General features: G+C 39.3%; 1 protein-coding gene across 2 annotated transcripts in view; it reads left to right on the top strand.

Moving 5' to 3' along the window:
- Positions 1-18,636, top strand: part of nckap1 (NCK-associated protein 1) — a 32,699-nt gene extending 14,063 nt beyond the window's left edge. The window contains exons 3-31 of one of the 2 annotated variants that reach the window (XM_044373154.1): positions 1,640-1,732; positions 1,816-1,872; positions 2,688-2,830; positions 3,103-3,193; positions 3,754-3,891; positions 4,004-4,052; positions 4,179-4,335; positions 4,600-4,656; positions 5,158-5,254; positions 6,479-6,585; positions 6,714-6,846; positions 7,452-7,533; positions 7,755-7,813; positions 7,990-8,135; positions 8,421-8,553; positions 8,784-8,903; positions 9,274-9,413; positions 10,032-10,163; positions 10,518-10,736; positions 11,256-11,386; positions 11,553-11,650; positions 11,907-12,000; positions 12,670-12,752; positions 13,350-13,430; positions 13,533-13,626; positions 13,725-13,841; positions 15,077-15,186; positions 15,816-15,905; positions 16,055-18,636. In XM_044373154.1, coding sequence (XP_044229089.1) covers positions 1,640-1,732; positions 1,816-1,872; positions 2,688-2,830; positions 3,103-3,193; positions 3,754-3,891; positions 4,004-4,052; positions 4,179-4,335; positions 4,600-4,656; positions 5,158-5,254; positions 6,479-6,585; positions 6,714-6,846; positions 7,452-7,533; positions 7,755-7,813; positions 7,990-8,135; positions 8,421-8,553; positions 8,784-8,903; positions 9,274-9,413; positions 10,032-10,163; positions 10,518-10,736; positions 11,256-11,386; positions 11,553-11,650; positions 11,907-12,000; positions 12,670-12,752; positions 13,350-13,430; positions 13,533-13,626; positions 13,725-13,841; positions 15,077-15,186; positions 15,816-15,905; positions 16,055-16,171 — 3,168 coding nt within the window. In that variant the 3' untranslated portion in view covers positions 16,172-18,636. The remainder of the gene's footprint in view (positions 1-1,639; positions 1,733-1,815; positions 1,873-2,687; positions 2,831-3,102; positions 3,194-3,753; positions 3,892-4,003; positions 4,053-4,178; positions 4,336-4,599; positions 4,657-5,157; positions 5,255-6,478; positions 6,586-6,713; positions 6,847-7,451; positions 7,534-7,754; positions 7,814-7,989; positions 8,136-8,420; positions 8,554-8,783; positions 8,904-9,273; positions 9,414-10,031; positions 10,164-10,517; positions 10,737-11,255; positions 11,387-11,552; positions 11,651-11,906; positions 12,001-12,669; positions 12,753-13,349; positions 13,431-13,532; positions 13,627-13,724; positions 13,842-15,076; positions 15,187-15,815; positions 15,906-16,054) is intronic. The other variant, XM_044373155.1, reaches the window with a different exon arrangement.
- The last annotated feature ends 1,333 nt before the right edge of the window (positions 18,637-19,969 follow it).

Genomic DNA, 19,969 nt, shown 5'->3' on the forward strand with positions numbered 1-19,969 from the left:
TACGTGTGTGTGTGTGTGTGCGTGCGTGTGTGTGTACGTATGTGCGTCTAGCTAACAGCTTTATTCAGTATAACTGTGCAAGAATTGTCTCTTACGTTGTTTTCTGCTTTGTTTCTGTGTTTGTTTGTGTTCTGCATGCTAAACTTGGCTTATTCCGGACTTGTGCTTTTTGGTAAGTTTTTGTATCTAAGTTTTTGTAAGTTTTTTTGTATTTTAGTTTTGTAATGATGTAATTTTTTCGTACCTGTTTTTAAAGCTGTTTTTGGAGTGTGTTTTTGCTTTGCTCTGCTTTCTCTCCTCTCTCATCTCTGCTGGCAGTGTTTTTTTTTTTTTTTTTTTACTTCCTCTTATCCATCCACTCAGTGACTGTGTGGCCGGTTTAACGACCTGGTTTGCTGGCGTGCTGACTGCTAGTTAGCTAATCGGTTAGATGACCGACTGGCTGGCTGTTTGAATGACTAGCTGGCTGCCTGCACTAAGGAGCGTCATGGAGTAACGGCTGAACAAAACCCTTCTGATGACTTCTTATTTAGAAGATTTTACATAGTTTTAATAGTTGTAACTTCTCTTCTGCGTGACTGATGATCGCTCCTCTGTGCAGCAGCAGCAGCAGCATCACACACTTCCTACACTGCACCTGGTAGAGTAGCGCTGGTTCAGGCTACAGCTCTGACCTCAAACATGCACCTTCAGGTTTAATTTACATACAGTATGCTTCAGTCATGTCTGTCATGTAAATACAAACTGCTTCTTACTAGCTAAAGATTTAGACTCGTCTTTATGTTCCAGCTTGTTAAAAGATTGATGTGACGATCTTTTCAAGCTGAACTTCTTTTCACGTTTGGGTTTTGGAAACGCAGCATCCACATTTAAACTTTTCCAGATATCAACAAGCACAGAAAAGTGTTTTTTTCTTTTTGTGCTTCGTTCACTGATTAAATTTCTCTTCGCTTCCGCCTTTAAACTCTTCACTTTTGGAAAATGCTGTAAAAATTTGCTATTTGGCTTTGCTTTGATAGTCAGATTTTACTTTGGTCAAACTTCAAACACAAGCTAACTATTGGAAAGACTGCGCACCACAGACTGATGTTCAAATCTTCTTTCCAAACATAAATTTAAAAAAAAGACAGCATGAATAGAATAAATCTTAATTGAATGTAACTGAATGATGTCATGATATTGGTGAGTGAACTCTCATGTATCTCAAGTGTCCCAACAAATATTCAAATGACCAAAGTAAAATGACTTCATGCACATTTGAGGTTTTTCATCTAGAAATTTGCAGCAATAAACTGAATTATTCAGCAACAGTATCTGATTTATTTCAGTTTGGTGTTAATTAAGTTAAAATTAAGAGAAACTGTCATAAAAAAGAAGATGAACTCTATTGAACCTTGAAGGTAATTGGACATTTTTAGAAAGGTGAGTTTGAATAACAACACATCAACTGTCACCAACTTTTGAAGAGAAAACAGCTTTGAGTCATTAAGTTTGATGCATCTCTGGTATATTATTGAATATTCTGAGGGAGGAGGACAGTCATTGGGTTTAAACAGGTTTTACTGATTCATATGAATCATAAATATTACTAATTACAGATCATTTCATTAACTTTGTTGTAACTGCGTCTCGTCTACAGCAACAGCTGGCTCAGCTGCAGAAGGAGAAGTCAGAGATTCTGAAGAATCTGGCTCTTTACTATTTTACCTTTGTAGATGTGATGGAGTTTAAGGTAAGAAAACACTAAACAGACACTAAACTGTAAACGAGTGTATGGAAATGAATCTATATTTATATTGACTCCTTTATTAACAGGACCATGTGTGTGAACTGCTGAACACCATAGACGCCTGCCAGGTCTTCTTTGATATTGTAAGTGTAATACACACATGACACATTCATTTATATAGTCAAGTTATTTATGTATCACAGAACCACAAGTTGTCTCAGAGGTCTTACAATCTGCACCGCATAGATCACCATATCTGCTCAGACCTTGATTTGGATCAGAAAATAGTTCACAAATGAACTATATGGTTAAAGAATGACCTGTTACTGTTATTATTTTGTTCAGTATTACTTCATTGCTCTTTGTCACCAGTAATATTTGGTGAAAAAGTTTTAGAAAAGAGTAAAAACATATTTTTAGTTTAATTGAGAAAAGCTAGAAATGTCAACAAGATGTATTTAGCATAAACATAGTGCACGTTTTCAATGAAAGAGGATAATACAATATAAACATGAAATTGCAGATCAAGTTTTTGATTTTTTTTAAACTTTTTTGTAACCAAAGAAGTCATATTTTTGTAGTTTGACAAATAAAAATGTAACTTAAAGTCCACCAGCATTCTCTAAAGGTTTCAACTTGTCTTAATCGGTGGATGAAATTTGCTCAGTTGTCGTCACGTGAACTAAATACGCAACTTTGGTCACGTGATAAAAGCTAGTAAGTGGACCTTGAGTTACTTTTCTCCTCAGCACTCACCTCTTCATTCAGCTCTTCCTCTCATACGTCGTGCTACTACAGAAATATTTACATATCTGTCTAATCTTTGCTACATTTAATGTTAATTCCCAACAACATGATGCTCATGAATCGTTTCTCTTCGCTGTAGCGATACTGTCGAGGTAAATCTAATCTGACCATGAAGAAAAAACGCCACTTTTGTCTTTTTGTTTCCTGTCAGACGGTGAACTTTGACCTGACCAAGAACTACCTGGACTTGGTTGTGACTTACACTACTCTGATGATAATACTGTCTCGCATAGAGGAGAGGAAAGCCATCATAGGCCTGTATAACTACGCTCATGAGATGACGCACGGAGCCAGGTGACTACAACACACACACACACACACACACACACACACACACACACACACACACACACACAGGATTTTAAAGAGATCCTACAGTGATCCTACACACCTCCAGGCTTCATACACACAGTATTCTCTATAAATCAACACTATATTACACACACAACAGCTGATTCAACATCTCATCACATACAGTCTCAAACAAAATGATTTTGAGCTTGTAAACAGTTGAGAAGCGATGCCATGTTCGCCGTGCTCACAGAGTTACTGTGTGTGTGTCGTAGCGACCGCGAGTACCCCAGGTTGGGCCAGATGATCGTGGATTATGAAAACCCTTTGAAGAAGATGATGGAGGAGTTTGTTCCACACGGAAAGGTAGGAGACTTGTGCTTGTTAGCATTTAGCTTTAGTCTCTGTGCCCTTTTCTGATGATTTGTCATGTTGCTTTTTCTTACATAAATACTGACGGTCTCATTAAAATAGCACCAAGTGAACTTCTAACTATTTGTGCACATTGACAGTATGATCTGCAGTGTGTACAATAGGTTTTCATGTCTTCACAGAGACACAGTTGCCATAGCACCGCCAGTGCCACATTTAGATCAGTCGGGGTGATAGGTGCTCTGTAATCAGGAGCTGAAATATCCACTTAATTAAACAGAAAGTAAAGTGGTGAAAACTTCAGCTGAAAATCTTGACGCCTCCAGTTGTTTATGCAGCTTCTATGTTGTACGCAAATATGTTGGATTATGTTGCATGACGGGGAAATATACTGTTAATATACTGCAGAAGACAAAAAGATTCAGATTAAATGGTGTTTAATCTGGTTTATTTAAATAGACGTAGTTCCTGTGCTGTTTTATTCAGTCGTAAAACGAGTAATATGTTTAGTTTAATATCTGTTGCTCCTCTCTCATCTCTCTCCTCCTCTGCAGTCCCTGTCAGACGCGTTGATCAGTCTTCAGATGGTCTATCCCAGGAGGAATCTGTCCGCTGACCAGTGGAGGAACGCCCAGCTGCTCTCTCTCATCTCCGCTCCCTCCACCATGCTCAACCCCGCACAGTCAGACACTGTTAGTATGACTACGGCTGCACCGAAACGGCCGACATGTTATGAATGAAACATAAAAATATTCTGATGTCTCAGGGTTAAGCACTGAGTGAATTCATGTCTCTCTTTCTTAGATGCCATGTGAATACCTTTCACTGGACACAATGGAGAAATGGATTGTTTGTAAGTACTGCAGACACGAGGATTCAGACCTTTAACATCCACAGATCGTATTTATAACATTTATCCAGGCTTCTGATTGCCCTCGGTCACACGTTTCTCCCCGTTTCTCCCCGTTTCTCCCTCTAGTCGGTTTCATCCTGTGCCACGCGGTGCTGAACAGCGACGCCGCGGCGTTGTCTTTGTGGAAGCTGGCTCTGCAGAGCTCCACCTGCCTCTGTCTGTTCAGGGATGAAGTCTTCCACATCCACAAGGCTGCAGAGGATCTGTTTGTCAACATCAGAGGGTAAAAGCATCTTAAAAGCGTAGACGCGCATGGACAGACACACTCAGCACTGAAACAATCTGACAATGAAGATATTTTGATAATTGTTTAACTCTTTTATTACCCAAAACTCTATTTTATATCATTATTAATTGAATACCTTTAGTTTTTGGACTCATGTTTGGACAATACAGGAAATAATCATCAGTTGTATCTGTTTGCTAAAATATGAAGTGGATGTATGGTTTTTTTTTTAATACACTCTCTCTTCTTGTGTGTTTTCAGGTACAACAAACGCATCAATGACATCAGAGAGTGCAAGGAACAGGCCCTATCTCATGCGTACGTACATAATCTTATTACTAATCCCTTCATTGTATCCCAAATGGAATTTTGGTCCCATCTTTCCTTTTTAGTTCCTCATACAAACACACACACAATAAAAAAACACATTTTATGATTTATTGCATTGCCTGCATTTTCTGCTCATTCACTTACATCTCTATTCTCTTCTCCGCTTCCCGTCTTTAACCGTCGTTCCAGCTCTTCTACTACCCTCTCGTCTCTCTCCCGGGGAGTCTGACACAGACGCATCACCTTCTCTTTTCCTTTATCCCTAATTCATTTTTTTTTTTTGTCTCCCCCCTGTGTTTCATCTCTGCTTTTATCCTCATTACTTATTCCTTTCATCTCCATTCTCTCATTCTTCTGCTGTCACTTTCGTTTACGTACTTTCGTCCTCTTGCGGGATTGTCCTGAAAGTGTCAAAATACCGTTTAATCATGATGCTTGTGTGTTTTGATGCTCCGCTCTGACTCCCACTCCCTGTCTCCCTCCCTGCAGAGGCTCCATGCACAGAGAGAGACGCAAGTTTCTCAGATCGGCTCTGAAGGAGTTGGCAACCGTCTTAGCCGACCAACCTGGACTACTAGGTCCAAAGGTAATACAGAATACCACCTTTACAATCAATCTACAATCTACACTGGGCTTTATAGGAGTTAAATGATTAGGTTGTACCATCTTAAAACTATAAAATACCACTTTACAAAGCTTCACAAGGCTAAAGAAGATGGTTGTTGTCATTGCTAGAAAACATTGCTCATAGTAACCCAAACTTATGTACAACACTGCCATTAACCATTAAAATACCACCTTAAGTATCATTTCATTCCTCAGTCCAGCGCTGAAGGAGTCGGCTGCTGTTTTAACTATAAACTGAATATAAAGATGAATGTAGTCATGTGTGATGTCAGCCATTCGTTTGCATTGGAGCCAGTTTGAAGCCCAGAGTGGCAGCTTATGGTCAGTGCCATCTTTTCTGTTTTTAGCTAACGTTAGCTACTTCAGCTTAACTGTGCTAACAGGGTAGGTATCATAATCAAGTAACATTAAACTTACAAAATATTGTGATGATAGTCTGACTCAGTGCAGGTCCTGGAGCCAGGGAGAGAATTAGGTGAGCCAGCTGTCAATCACAGCTGTCAGTCAACATTGCACACGGCAGACATCAAAGCTACTATAAGTCTTCAAATCTTATTAACGGAGCAATGATTTCCAAAATGACCATCAGCACACTTATTAAAGGGCCTGAATCTAGCAATAGAGACCATAATGACTCGTTGATTTAGTATTTGTAGAGAGGAATGGTGATAGTTGCTGCTTTGTTGTAACTGACCAATCTTCATTACTAAAACTTAAGTTAATATGTAATGCCACCTTAAAACATTACAATCTCCACCTTAAATAGTCCTATATTATGACTCAACATTATTTTGAGTGAATGAGATCCTGTGTACACTATTTGAACCTTTTGTTACATACAATACCAGAGTAAACACTACAATACCACCTTAAATAATGCCTCTCAGCTCATAAGGACAGACAGATTTTACCACCTTAAAAAGCCCAAAGTTGCACTGGCCAGATGGTGACCCTCATAAATGTATAAGGGATTATGTTTGCTCTGCCAGACTGACTCTGTAAACATATTGCATATTTAGTTCAGAGACTATGAGAAAACGCTCGCTGCCAACTGCTGTTAGTAATTTATCTGGTAAATATTCAGGGGAGTTTTTGACATTTTTCCTTTTCCCCCTTTTGAAATCTGTGTCTCCCTCGACTTATCTCCATATTTTTCTATTTCTGCCTCTTTCCGTCCTGCTAGGCGTTATTTGTGTTCATGGCGCTGTCGTTCGCCCGTGACGAGATCATTTGGCTGCTTCGACACGCAGACAACATCCAGAAGAAAAGCACAGATGACTTCATAGACAAGTACGCGCGCACACACACACACACACACACTTACAGAAACATGTTCACACCTACAGTCACACAGTCATCACATCCTCGGCTTGTTTTCTAGTTTGAGGTCTTCTGATGTGTGTTTGTGTGTTTTACAGACACATAGCAGAGTTGATCTTCTACATGGAGGAGCTCAGAGCTCATGTCAGGAAATACGGTCCAGTGATGCAGAGATACTACGTCCAGTATCTGTCTGGCTTTGATGCTGTGGTGCTGAACGAACTGGTGCAGGTATGAACTCCAAAAACCAAAACTCCAAACATTAACATTCACAATCTAAACACATAAAACTCTCACTGATAAGCAGCTTTAACGCCACTGACACTTGATTCCACTTTCAACAAAAACTAACATGTTAAATTCAACCATAGCAGTAATTTCATAACACATAATCATAGTAAACATAAACAGGTTGGCTTACACAATACAATACAACTTTATTGTTCACTGTGGAGACCACACCTCAACTGTATAAAAACAAAAATCATGCAAAACTTACAAAACTCTTATTATCTCTTAGCAGCAGAAATTCAGTGATACATTCAAGGACAGCTGTTTTGATACGAGCATCAAAACTATTGTTTAAATTTGTTGCAAGTTAAGAAATCAGTCATGCAGACCGTCTTTTGATTGGTCAACAGTTGTCTTTTGATGTGCAGTATTTGGTCAGTTTTTTCATCATCAAATGAAAAAAGGTTTAAAAGCTAGTAACTAGATTTTTAAACTTTGCTGGCACATTATTGATTATATTGGTAGAAACATAAATTGATAATATATTCAGTCTTGAGATGATGGTAACACTAAATGTCTTTCTGTCCTTCTTCTCCGTCTGATAGAACCTGTCTGTGTGTCCAGAGGACGAGTCGATAATCATGTCGTCATTCGTCAACACTATGACCTCCCTCAGTGTCAAACAAGGTGAACGTTACTGCTTTAACTATCAGCTGTAAGAAAAGGATCTACGACTGGCAACGGCAGCAGTCGTAGTTATTACACATTAGCTACTGATAGCAGTAAAGCTGATCTTTCCTGTAGTCAAACTTGTGTATTTTAGTTTGTATAGTTTTATATATATATTATGGTACTTATTGTAAAGATGAGGTGTGTAATTGTGTGTGAACTGTGTTTGTGTTTTCCAGTGGAGGACGGAGAGGTGTTTGACTTCAGAGGCATGAGGCTGGACTGGTTCAGACTGCAGGTGTGAACAGAAACCTTTATAAACAAATCTAAAGCTCAGAGAAGTTGTTCCTGTAGAAAATACTACCGACACACATTTTAATTTTAAATATTATTTATCAGAGTGTAAAAGGAAAGAACGGCACCACTGAACAGAACAAAAACATCTCAGCTTTTCTTTTCTTTTCCTCTCTGCAGGCTTACACCAGTGTCTCTAAAGCCAGTCTCGGTATAGCTGATCACAAGGAGCTCGGTAAAATGATGAACACCATCATCTTCCACACAAAGATGGTGGACTCTCTGGTGGAAATGCTGGTGGAGACATCAGACCTGTCCATTTTCTGGTGAGAGACAGACACGTACACGCCTACCTGTTGATGCAAGCAGTATGAAGGATTTTCATATATGCAAATAAGTCAGAATTGTTTTGTTAAAATATATGATTACTAGTAGCATATCTGTTGCAAACAAATCTTCATTAAATGTTTAATTATTGCCAATATTATGCAGTTAATTGTGGAGATTATTAGTCAGCGGTGGTGCTGCATCAGATTTGGACATGTTGACATATTTTGGCGTTGAGTAAATGATTTAAATCGTGCGTGTGTGTTTTTTGTGTGTGTGTGTAGCTTCTACAGCCGTGCGTTTGAGAAGATGTTCCAGCAGTGTCTGGAGCTTCCCTCCCAGAGCCGACACTCCATCTGCTTCCCTTTGCTTTGCACACACTTCATGTCCTGCACACACGAGCTTTGTCCTGAGGAGGTGAACACACACACACACACACACACACACACACATACACGTATAGATACGCTTTACACACACACACATTTATACAGATAAGAAGAAACCAGTTAATTATAGTTCATTGTTGTTCATCCGTCTCCATTAACGTACATTATGCATTTAAATGTCTCACACACATCTACACACCCGAGGAGCATAACAATCATTTTTCTTCTTGTGTGTGTGTGTTTTTTCTTCTCCTACAGCGTCACCACATAGGGGATCGAAGCCTGTCGTTGTGTAACATGTTTCTGGATGAGATGGCCAAACAGGCCAGAAACCTGATCACTGACATCTGCACTGAACAATGTACACTCAGCGACCAGGTAGGAGCGCTAATACTTCAAATATTGCACCAAATATCACAAGAAAGACTTTTATCCAACTATTGCTGATGCAGAGATAAAGAACTTTAAAATAAAAGTCAAGAGAAAACAAAAAACATGCTAACACCTGGCCATTTCTACTCATTGCGTAATATGACACGCTGTCACTATAATGTTGCGATTCCTCGGTTGATTAAAAGCTTCTTACGTTTATCTTTATCTGTCTGTCGGCTGAACTTCTCACTTAAATAAGTTACTGTGCTAAAGGATGTCAACCCTGCTATGAATAATCTGTCTCTCCTTCCTTCAATCTCTTGTCTTTTTCTTTCTTTCTCTCTCCATCCATCCGTCCATCTGTCTGTCTCTTTAGCTGCTTCCCAAGCACTGCGCGAAAACCATCAGCCAGGCCGTGAACAAGAAGAGTAAGAAGGCGACGGGGAAGAAAGGGGAGCCGGAGAGAGAGAAACCGGGAGTGGAGAGCATGAGGAAGAACAGACTACTGGTCACCAAGTTAGTACATAAACGGACACTTAACGGTAGAAACATTAGATTTTAGTTGCAGCAGGCAAAAGAACTCTGTCTCAATCTCTTTCTTTCTTTGTAATGTCTTCTCTTCTTGTTCTTTGTCTCTCTTTATGCTTTCATAAATAATTCATTATATATCGAATCACTTGTTATTTTGGACCTTCTACAGAGTTTTTATCCTCACTATTTTCCATATATGTGAGTGTTTCTACTTAAAGGATACGGCTGGTGATTTTTCTACATTTTTCTTATTGTCAACAAATCTCATTTGCAGAGCCAAACCAACGATGAACTCATCCTTCTTACAAGAACCGTGTGTGATATATCTTATTCCTTTATGCCGCAGACCTCCGTTGTTGTCCAAAAACTATTAAAAACACATTAATAAGCCACAGCGTTGCACTTGGTGATATGTTCCTCCACCGCAAAGAGTTTGTTTAGAAACGGCTTATCCTTAAAGTAGAAACCACTCAAGCAATATAAGGAATAGTGAGGATAACAACATTGTCTTTGTGTGTTTCTTTTTCCCCACACGGATCATTAAAAGTTTCATCACATCTTTATTTTGACTTTGTTGTTTTCTTCTTCTTCTTCTTCTTCCAGTCTGGATAAACTCCACACAGCGTTATCTGAACTCTGCTTCTCCATCAACTACGTTCCCAACTTGGTGGTCTGGGAGCACACGTTCACACCCAGAGAGTACCTCACCTCACACCTGGAGATCCGATTCACCAAGTAAACACACACAAATACACACACACACAAATAAAACAAAAAGGCTTTCGGTCGGTGCTCCTGACCCTGCAACGTGATGAACACAGCTCTTCAATCTACATTAAAATTACATTAAATACTTGACAGTTTTAGTTTTTAGAGTCAGAAACATCTGTTCCTTCATCAATATTATTATTATTATTATTACAGGCAGCCATCTGCAAGCAGTTCAAAAGCCAGAGTCAGTGATTTGATAGATTGAAGTAGAGTTTAGACAGGAAACAACACTAAAAGAGGGGATACAGTGTCAGTTTTTGTATTTTGGAGGTTTTTAGTACCTTTTGTTAATCTGTGGCTTCCTCCCTCTGTCTCCAGGTCTATAGTAGGGATGACTATGTACAACCAGGCTACCCAGGAGATAGCCAAACCCAGCGAGCTGCTGACCAGCGTGCGGGCCTACATGACCGTGCTGCAGTCCATAGAGAACTACGTCACCATCGACATCACCCGGGTCTTCAACAACGTCCTCCTGCAGCAGACGCAGCACCTGGACAGCCACGGGGAGCCCACCATCACCAGTCTGTACACAAACTGGTACGCTGCCTTTATGACTGGATTCGAGGAAACAACAGACGAGAAAGAGGAATTGAATTATTTTCCAATTTGATTAAGCAAATGCGTTCAATTTGTATTCATACAGGCATTATAATCAATTATTATGTATAATGCAGTTTAGAGTGTTAACAGATGACTCACAGTATTTTCACTACAGTATGTGTCAGACTTAACGACTGTTCTTCTCACATTATCAGTGAAATCCCAACAGTATACAGTTTTGGATATTATTTTTATCACAGTGAGAGATGGAGCTCTACTTGAAAAACACCTGAATTGGTGTATTATTGTATTAAGCAGCCAATCACTGGACTGATTGCTCTGATGGGATCAGCTGTTAGTGTTGAAACACCCGACAGATGAACTGAAGTCACGCTGAGCTGCAAAATTACACATTTATTTATGAAATTAACCTTTGGGTTGAAACTCAGAGGAGGTGATGTTCCTAATATAGACTCTAATGTGTGTGTGTGTGTGTGTGTGTGTGTGTGTGTGCAGGTACTTGGAGACGTTGCTCCGTCAGGTCAGTAACGGACACATCGCTTACTTCCCCGCCATGAAGGCCTTCGTCAACCTGCCCACAGAAAACGAACTCACTTTCAACGCCGAGGAATACTCTGACATCTCCGGTACTGCAGATACTCCGCTCGTAAAAACATATAAATGTATAAAACTTGTTGTCATGTTATTTGAGATTGATGATGAATAAGTGTTGTTGTCCACACGGTTATATCTTCTGCTGAAGTATCTGTAAATTTGGAGTGTTTGTAGTGATTTGTGTGTGTTGTTTCACAGAGATGCGTTCTCTGTCGGAGCTGTTGGGGCCGTACGGTATGAAGTTCCTCAGTGAGAGTCTGATGTGGCACATCTCGTCACAGGTCGCTGAGCTGAAGGTACACACATACACACACACACACACACACACACACACACACACACACACACACACACACACACACACTGCTGTACCCATACACACAAAATACAGCTTTACCCTTTATCACAGGAACTCCAAACTCTGGTTGTGACAGTTGATTTTGTGGTAAAAGAGTTTTCTTTACTTTATGTAACCTGCTCACAAGCTCTGTCTCTTAGCTGTTTTTTCTGGGGTTTTTTTAACTTATTTTTTGTGTGTGTGTCTTTGTGTAGAAACTGGTGGTGGAGAACATGGAAGTTTTGACCCAGATGAGGACGAGCTTTGACAAACCAGACCACATGGCAGCCCTCTTCAAGAAACTCACCTGTAAACACTAAACACAAACTTAACACACATTCATAAACACACTTCACATGACTTCTGATATTTCATATATATGTATTTTTAAGAACAACGCACATTAATTAACATTTAGCCAACTAGCTAATTCACAACTGCAAGATGTTGTGAAACTAATGCAGTGAAAGGTAAAGAACTGCAGAGACAAGAATACACTATGAAGACAAAAATAGTAACAAAAACACATTAATGTAACACTACAACAACATTATTCATCATTCTGTACATGCAGCCATGCAAAGCAACACAAGGCAACAAAACACAAGTAAACAACACTGATTATAATCATATTTTGACACATGTGGTCTTGCAGAGAAACCATAAGCATCGTTTGAATGAGTCCTAAACGTGCTATTCACAGCTTTCACTGTGTGTTTGTATAGATATAAATGTCTTTCCAGGAAATATATTGTGTGTTTGACAGCTGCATGTTTAAGTGAAGCTGTAAAGTTTATAAACCATGTTGGTATTTTTGTCGTGTTAAAGATAAAGTGGAAGCTTTAAATAGAAAAGTGACCTTGTTCTTCAGTTTACTTTCTATAGATCAATGTGTAATGATGACTCATCTCTTAAACAGTTGTTTGAAGGTGTCATTGACATGTTTGGACTTATTTATGTTGTTGTGTTTGTTTGTAGCTGTGGACAGTGTTTTGAAGAGGATGACCATCATCGGAGTCATCTTGTCTTTCCGCTCCCTGGCTCAGGAGGCTCTGAGAGATGTAAGAGACCCTCGTTATGACGCTCACAATGCATTCACAGACCCCTAACCTTAACCATCCTAGCTAAATACCTAACCTTTACCCTGAGCTAAACTTAATCCTAACCTTAAAACCAAATCTTAACCTTTAAACAGCGACTTACAATCATTTTCTTTATCGATCAATCTGCCAATATTGTCTGGATTAATTATTTTGTCTATAAAATGTCAGAAAACAGTAGAAATGCCTGTTTTAATATCTTAGAAACCATGGTGACGTCTTCAAATGTTTTGTTTTTTCTGATCAACTGTCCAAAATCCAAAGATATTTAGTTTATCATCATGTATGACTGAAAAACGTCATATCATCACATTTGAGAAGCTGCAATCGGCAAATATTTGACATTTTTCTTGCAGCTCTACCTCTCTACCATGGTTTACAATTGAAATTGGTCCTTATAAACATAGTAATACGAGCACAAACACATAAAAACATAATGCATGTAAATGTTGTTGCAACAGACAGATACAATAAGTAAAATATTAAAAATACATGTGAGCCAGTCAGGAAATTAGCTTGTTCTAGTCCCTAAAACGTCTCTCATTGTTTCTTCTTCAGGTGTTATCCTGTCATATTCCCTTCCTGGTCAGTTCAGTGGAGGATTTCAAAGACCACATTCCCAGAGAGACGGACATGAAGGTACAATGAGCACCTAAAATACATTTAAAGACATCTAACAACAGAATAACCTCCAAATCTTTCGCCAGCGTTTAAAACCTGTTTTCTCTCTTTCATCTCCAGGTGGCCATGAACGTCTACGAGCTGTCGTCGGCAGCAGGTTTACCCTGCGAGATCGACCCGGCGCTGGTGGTGGCTCTGTCCTCACAGAAGAGCGGTGAGTCCACGAACACACGAACACAAACTTTATCCCGGCAGCCACACGTCCTCTCTCCTAACGCCCGTCCGTCCGTCTGTCCTTGTGTGTCTGTGCAGAGAACATCAGTCCAGAGGAGGAGTATAAGATCGCTTGTTTGCTGATGGTGTTCGTGGCCGTCTCATTGCCGACCCTGGCCAGCAACGTGATGTCACAGTACAGCCCCGCCATAGAAGGTAGGACCCTATGTGGTTGTGTTGTCACAGGAAGAACAAAAACAGATTCTTTCTTTCTTCGGAGAGAAAGAGATTCACCGGCTTAGAGGAGGGAGTTTAATGATTTCTGGAGTGTCTAATCAGTTTTCGGCAGTCCGTGCGTCTAGTGAGGTGAGGTCGTTTGAGGTGAAACCAGATCTGCAGACGTGTAATTTAACAGAGATGCTGAATGTGCTGCTGATCAACCCTTTCAACTAATAAACGCAGCATGTTTGTGCTGACTTTCATTAAGACGTCTGCATGAGTAATTTTTCCCCAATTTTCATCTGTAATAACTTTTTTTTTTTTTTTTTTTTTTTGGATAAAAAAACTAGAATAATGAGCCACGTTATAGAACCCAATGCAGAGTCAGAGAGCAGCTCCGGAGAAAATACCGCACATTATAGGAAACATAATTTACTGCATCAGCGGCACGAGACGGCGCTGCATGCAGATGAGATCGACCTCGTGCCCTCAGATTGATTCATCCGCGCGCACGAGAGCCTTGTCGTCTCTATTACCTCTACTTTTAAAGATTTAACTCCCTCTAATGTGACCTATTTAACCTGATTTGTTGCCTGTATTTGAATCAACAAATTTATCCGGTTAAATAAACGGGATATTTATTGATATGGAGATACATTGTTGGAGTTAAATGAGGCTTTTGATGAGGTACCAAAGACATTTGTCACTCAAGGATGAATTATCAAGACGTTTCCTCCTAACAACCTTGAAATGAAAGGCGCCATTGTTAATAAGGGACATTTGAAAAGGATAATGAGGTGTAATGGGCTCCGCTGTTGTTAGTATGCAGACTGCATATCGGCCGTTTTTTTTTTTTTTCTCCCCGACAGCTCATCTCAATACACAGAGCCACCGCAGCCACGCCAGCTATTTCCAGAACTTTAAATTACATGCTTATGTTTTATATTTGCATACTCTCTATTCATCTCACACACACACACACACACACACACACACGTCGTCGCTGCTGCTGCCGACTGCATTAGATGCTGAAATGAAATCTGTATTTTTCCTCTCTGAATAGGCCGATTCCCTCTCTGTATACCGGAGGTTCCTCCGCAGTTAAAATCTTAAAGAGCCGCCACACCTCGGAAATTAAACCAGAGTTAATTGGTTTTCTAAATTTGGATGATGTCGTCTTGTTGTTTTTTTTTTTCTTGCTGCTAACGGTGTGTGTTTGCTGCCCTCTACAGGCCACTGTAACAACATCCACTGTCTGGCCAAAGCCATCAACCAGATCGCTGCTGCTCTCTTCACCATCCACAAGGGAAGCATAGAGGACCGCCTCAAAGAGTTCCTGGCTGTAAGATGATCAGATATTTCATTTTCATTCATTTATAGCATTTTATCTCCTATATATGATCATAGTTTCTATTCTTATTTTGGCACCCTGTTCTCCTGATTCCTCTTCCTGCTGTCTGTCTGCACTCACAGTGTTTATTCTTGTAAGCAAATCTTCTAAAATATTTCTGAACTAATAAAAGCTCTGGTATTTTACAGTAATATCTTAACTAATGAGCAGGTTGTGCAGTAGCCACATATTTGCATTTAAATTAATTTTGAGATCCTGAGTGTAAATGCCAGAAATTGGAAGAGAAGCTGAAATCTGGCTGAAAGATAAAGTACGCTTGGCTCAGGCAGAAAAGTTGACTTTGATGTCACGGCACCGGCTCCTGCTTCCTCTACTGTAAACAAAGCGTTCACGTCATCCTGCTGTTGTGTTTTTATGAAAAAGTAACGGCAATACTGGAGGCGTACGCAACCGCAACGTCTCCGTTTAGACTCCAGATGAGCCTTGTTGTTGCAGATCAACCCGTCTCTTATCAGAGCAGCTGATACAAACACCACAGAGTACACAAGGATCAGCAGAGACACGTTTCTTCAGTTACTTAATGGAAACACGTGTGTGTGTGTGTGTGTGTGTGTTTGCAGCTGGCCTCATCCAGCCTGTTGAAGATCGGCCAGGAAACGGACAAGATGACGACACGTAACAGAGAATCTGTTTACCTGCTGCTGGACATGGTGAGCGAGAAAAACATAAACTGATTTTAATCACACTAATAATAACGTCTCTATCGCAGAATCGTGTGTTTGTTTCTTTCTGTCTCTGTGTGTGATAGTGAGGATACAAGTCTTTTAATACATTGTCTGTGTTATCTTCCGTGTTGCAGATCGTGCAGGAGTCTCCCTTCCTGACGATGGACCTGCTGGAGTCCTGTTTCCCCTACGTCCTGCTGCGAAACGCCTACCACGCCGTCTACAAACAGAGCATCAGCGCTAACGCATAAACACACACTACACACTACACACACTACACACTACACACACAGAGACGGCCTACTGTGCTGTCTACCATCAGAGCGTCAGCGCTCGTATGTAGACACACACACACACAAAAACAACAAACACACACCAACGGCATACACTAAACTAAACACTATGCCTACAATGCCTCAACGTACAATTCTGTCAAAACAAAACATGCACATATAACACACTAAACTCTAAAAACCGGAACAAATACACTAAACGCCAAAAGAACATAAATTAAAAAAAACAAAATTGCACAAAGATGACAAAAAAACTAAAATTAGACAAACTTGAAGAGCGACGGCGCCTCCGCACTGAAACATAAGCAGACACACAAACACTAGCTGGATGAAGTCGGGGGATCAGTGTCTTTATTTTAATCATTGTACTTTTTTCATGATGTTGCCAGGGACCATAACCATAGCAACACATAATATACCATATGTTTGGTTGGTATAAAAGGACAAAAATATAAATATATAGTATATATATAGTTGACACTAAAATATTCTTTCTTTTTTCTTTTTCTTTTTTTTTTTTCAATGAAAGATTTGAGATTTTTAGTGGCCAGCTGATAACTTCTATGTGGTGATGGATTTATGGATTTGGATGCTTTCTTTGGGAATGCAAATGATTCTGATGTGATGTGGAGTTTCTTTTTTTTTTTTTTTTTTTTTTTGCTTTTATTGAGGAGGGTGGGTGAGGATTCCTGTGTTGATAATGAAAGACACATTGCTTGTTAATGTAAGTTTACACACATATACACACACACACACACACACACACACACACACACAATAACAAAACATCCTAAAACTACACACACAGCAATCTTCCAACATTTCATAGCAAACACACACACACACACACACTTGTATAACATGGTGATGTTTTCTTTCTTTTTTCTAGCTAGTCGTAACATGAACTTTTTGTGGGTAAAGATATAATATCTGTATTCTACTTTGATGTGAACTGAACTCGTCTGTTTTTAATGTTTATGTTTTGTTATTTTTATGATGACGACAATGATGATGATGACGATTTGCCAAAATGTGTTGACACTAAAAAAAAAAAAAAGAAATTGTGTATCAGGGCTTGCAAGTGGAGTGTTTGGGTATTAATGGGTGAAATGCCATTTATTAAAAAGTGTCGGGGACGGTTTTTTTGGGACGCTCTGGAAACAAAGACGCCTGACTCTGCGGCAGCTCGGTTAACAGAAGGGGGTCACACAAGAACTTTTACAGTGGGAACAAACTTTAAAAACAAAAAAAACAAACAAAAAAAAAAAATACTGCGGTAATACTACACTACAGTACAAGCATGGAGCAGTCTCTACACCTTCAAATATTCCTCTCAGCTGTTGTTAATCAGCTCTCCTGGTGAAGTAAAGGTCCAGTAGGTGCTGTTTGTTCTCTTAAAGTAGAACTAAAACAACCCAGTACAACATATAATTTATATAAACTCTTGCAAAACTAATTTCTTGTGACTTCCGGCCTCCGAAAATAGACGTGAAACGTTCAGTTTTCATCTTATATCGAGGGAAGTTTTGCTTGCTTTCAGCACTTTTTCTGCATCGGATTTTTACAGTCGCAGTCTCGTAGTGCTGGCCGCCAACAGGCCCTACTGACCCGTGCCTTGCTCAAAGGCACCTTAACAGCAGCTGTAGAGGGTTTAACCATCTACACTCCGCGGTTAGATACATGTTAGTTACTTCTTAACTTTAAATAGGAGCAGTTAAAGTAAATTTAACTAATTCCTCCACAGAGCAAAACCCGTAAAATCCTAATCCATCTCAGACCTGTGAAAGTCAAAGAAAACCTGGAGCTGCAATAAGACAAAAAAACAAATAAATCTATCTACACTCTTGGTGATGATTTCACTGGATTTGTAAACTGTGGTCGACGGGGCGTCCTCCGATGAACTCTCCATATTTTGAGGCGGTTGTACGGGACAGACGGCCTCCAGACAGACGGGACGACTCTTACAAAAGTGCAGTCTGATTTTGTTTTTATTTTTTTTTCTCGATCAAGGCATGGCAAGGGCTACATATTGAGACACATACACAAAACCATGCTCCCTTTATGCCAGCCCTCTGCTGTGTGTTACTAACACCAGGGCTCTGTCTGAAAGCTCATCCTGCATACTATTCAAGACTGTACTCTCAACTTAGAACAGTTTCAACCAGGAAAAGCAGATGTTGCAAAGTGGAAGTGACATTTACAGTATGTAGCAGGAAAAACACTAAAAAAACCTAGTAAATGAAGCGTCTACACATGTCTTATTTCTAGTCGGTAGTATGCATCATAAGCATGTCAGGACAGATCCGTGGACACATTCTGCCATTTGATGTGGAATGGTTGCTGTTTTCTTTCTAACCTCTTTTTTGTGTCTCTGATTCCACCGTGTAACTTAAATAACATGAATAAAATCAACTTTAGGGCTGTGTCAGACCTGAGCTGTGAGTGTGTGAAGGTGCTTGGTGCGAATGGTCTCGGCTGAGCTTTGATGTGGTGAGAACTGGTAAGTGGTGACACTTCATTTTGGAAATGATAAAAGACAAATTTCAATGGCAAAGGAGACCTTCAATAACAAGTAATTGTATTAATTTACATTAAATCTGCTCTCATTTGATCCAAAACTACATCGGACCCCCAGACTATGTCATCAGGAAGCTTTATAAAGTCACTAATTAATTATCGTTGGGCTAAAAACAAAGAAAATAGCTTGAAGCACAAATTTGATTTTTGTTGGTTTTGGTATTAAAATAATCCGTCTCTGCTCACTTATTGATGAACTAAAAATAGTCCAAAGTAGAAATTAGCAACCACACTTGTTTCCAACATCAAACACTGTTTTCATGTGTGGAGATCAGACCCACACTCACCACATTTGCCATCATAAAGTTGACATTTGGAAAATCAAGTTTTTATCTGATGCTGAGCAGGATGAAGTTATAAATATAATTTCCTCTGTTTTCCAGTTAAAGGTGTAGCTACCTGGAAGGAACTTTAAATAACATGAAAAGTCTTAAGAAGCCTTAATGTAGGTTTTCTTTTTTTTTTTTTTAAATGTACAAAGTTATTAATTATTTTTTCTAGCCTGCCACAGGCAGTAATGTTAGTTATAAAATGTTTTTTTAATGTGAGTTTAGCAAAACCTGGCTGGAAAATCCTCATTTCTATTGTTCCAGACCGTTAATGACTTGATTATTTCATAATTGGTTAATCTGTCCATCCGTTCTATTTCTGCTGCTAATCCATGTCGAGATCATGATTAATGAGTAATTAGTCATATTATTGGGATGATTGTTATATACTGGCAGGAAGTAATGACAAAATGTGAATTTAATTGATGTATTTCACGTTTCACATTGTACTTGGTAAATAATTCTCAGTCTTATCATGCCTAATGGTTATTATTAATACTATAATATAAAATGATTCATACTTTGTAAAACAGTTAGTAAATTGCTTTCTACTGTATGTGGTATTAAAAATGTCTTCAAAAGGTCTTAAATGTAACTTGGTGAAGCCTGCAGAAACCCTGATAAACTGTATTTTTCCATTTATAATTCAAAATTATTATTATTATCCACTAAATCAAAACGTTTACATAAGACTAGTCCTTCTATGTCCCAGAGAATTACAAAAACAAACATTCACATCTGCAGCAGTCATGATGAAACAGGTGTTTTAAATCCAGTGCTGCTGTTGCCACCAGGTGGCACTCAAATAAAACTGTTACCATCACACTGGAGCGAAGAGAGGAGACATTAA

This window comes from Thunnus albacares, chromosome 14, assembly GCF_914725855.1.
Source record: "Thunnus albacares chromosome 14, fThuAlb1.1, whole genome shotgun sequence".
NCBI classification, from domain to species: domain Eukaryota; kingdom Metazoa; phylum Chordata; class Actinopteri; order Scombriformes; family Scombridae; genus Thunnus; species Thunnus albacares.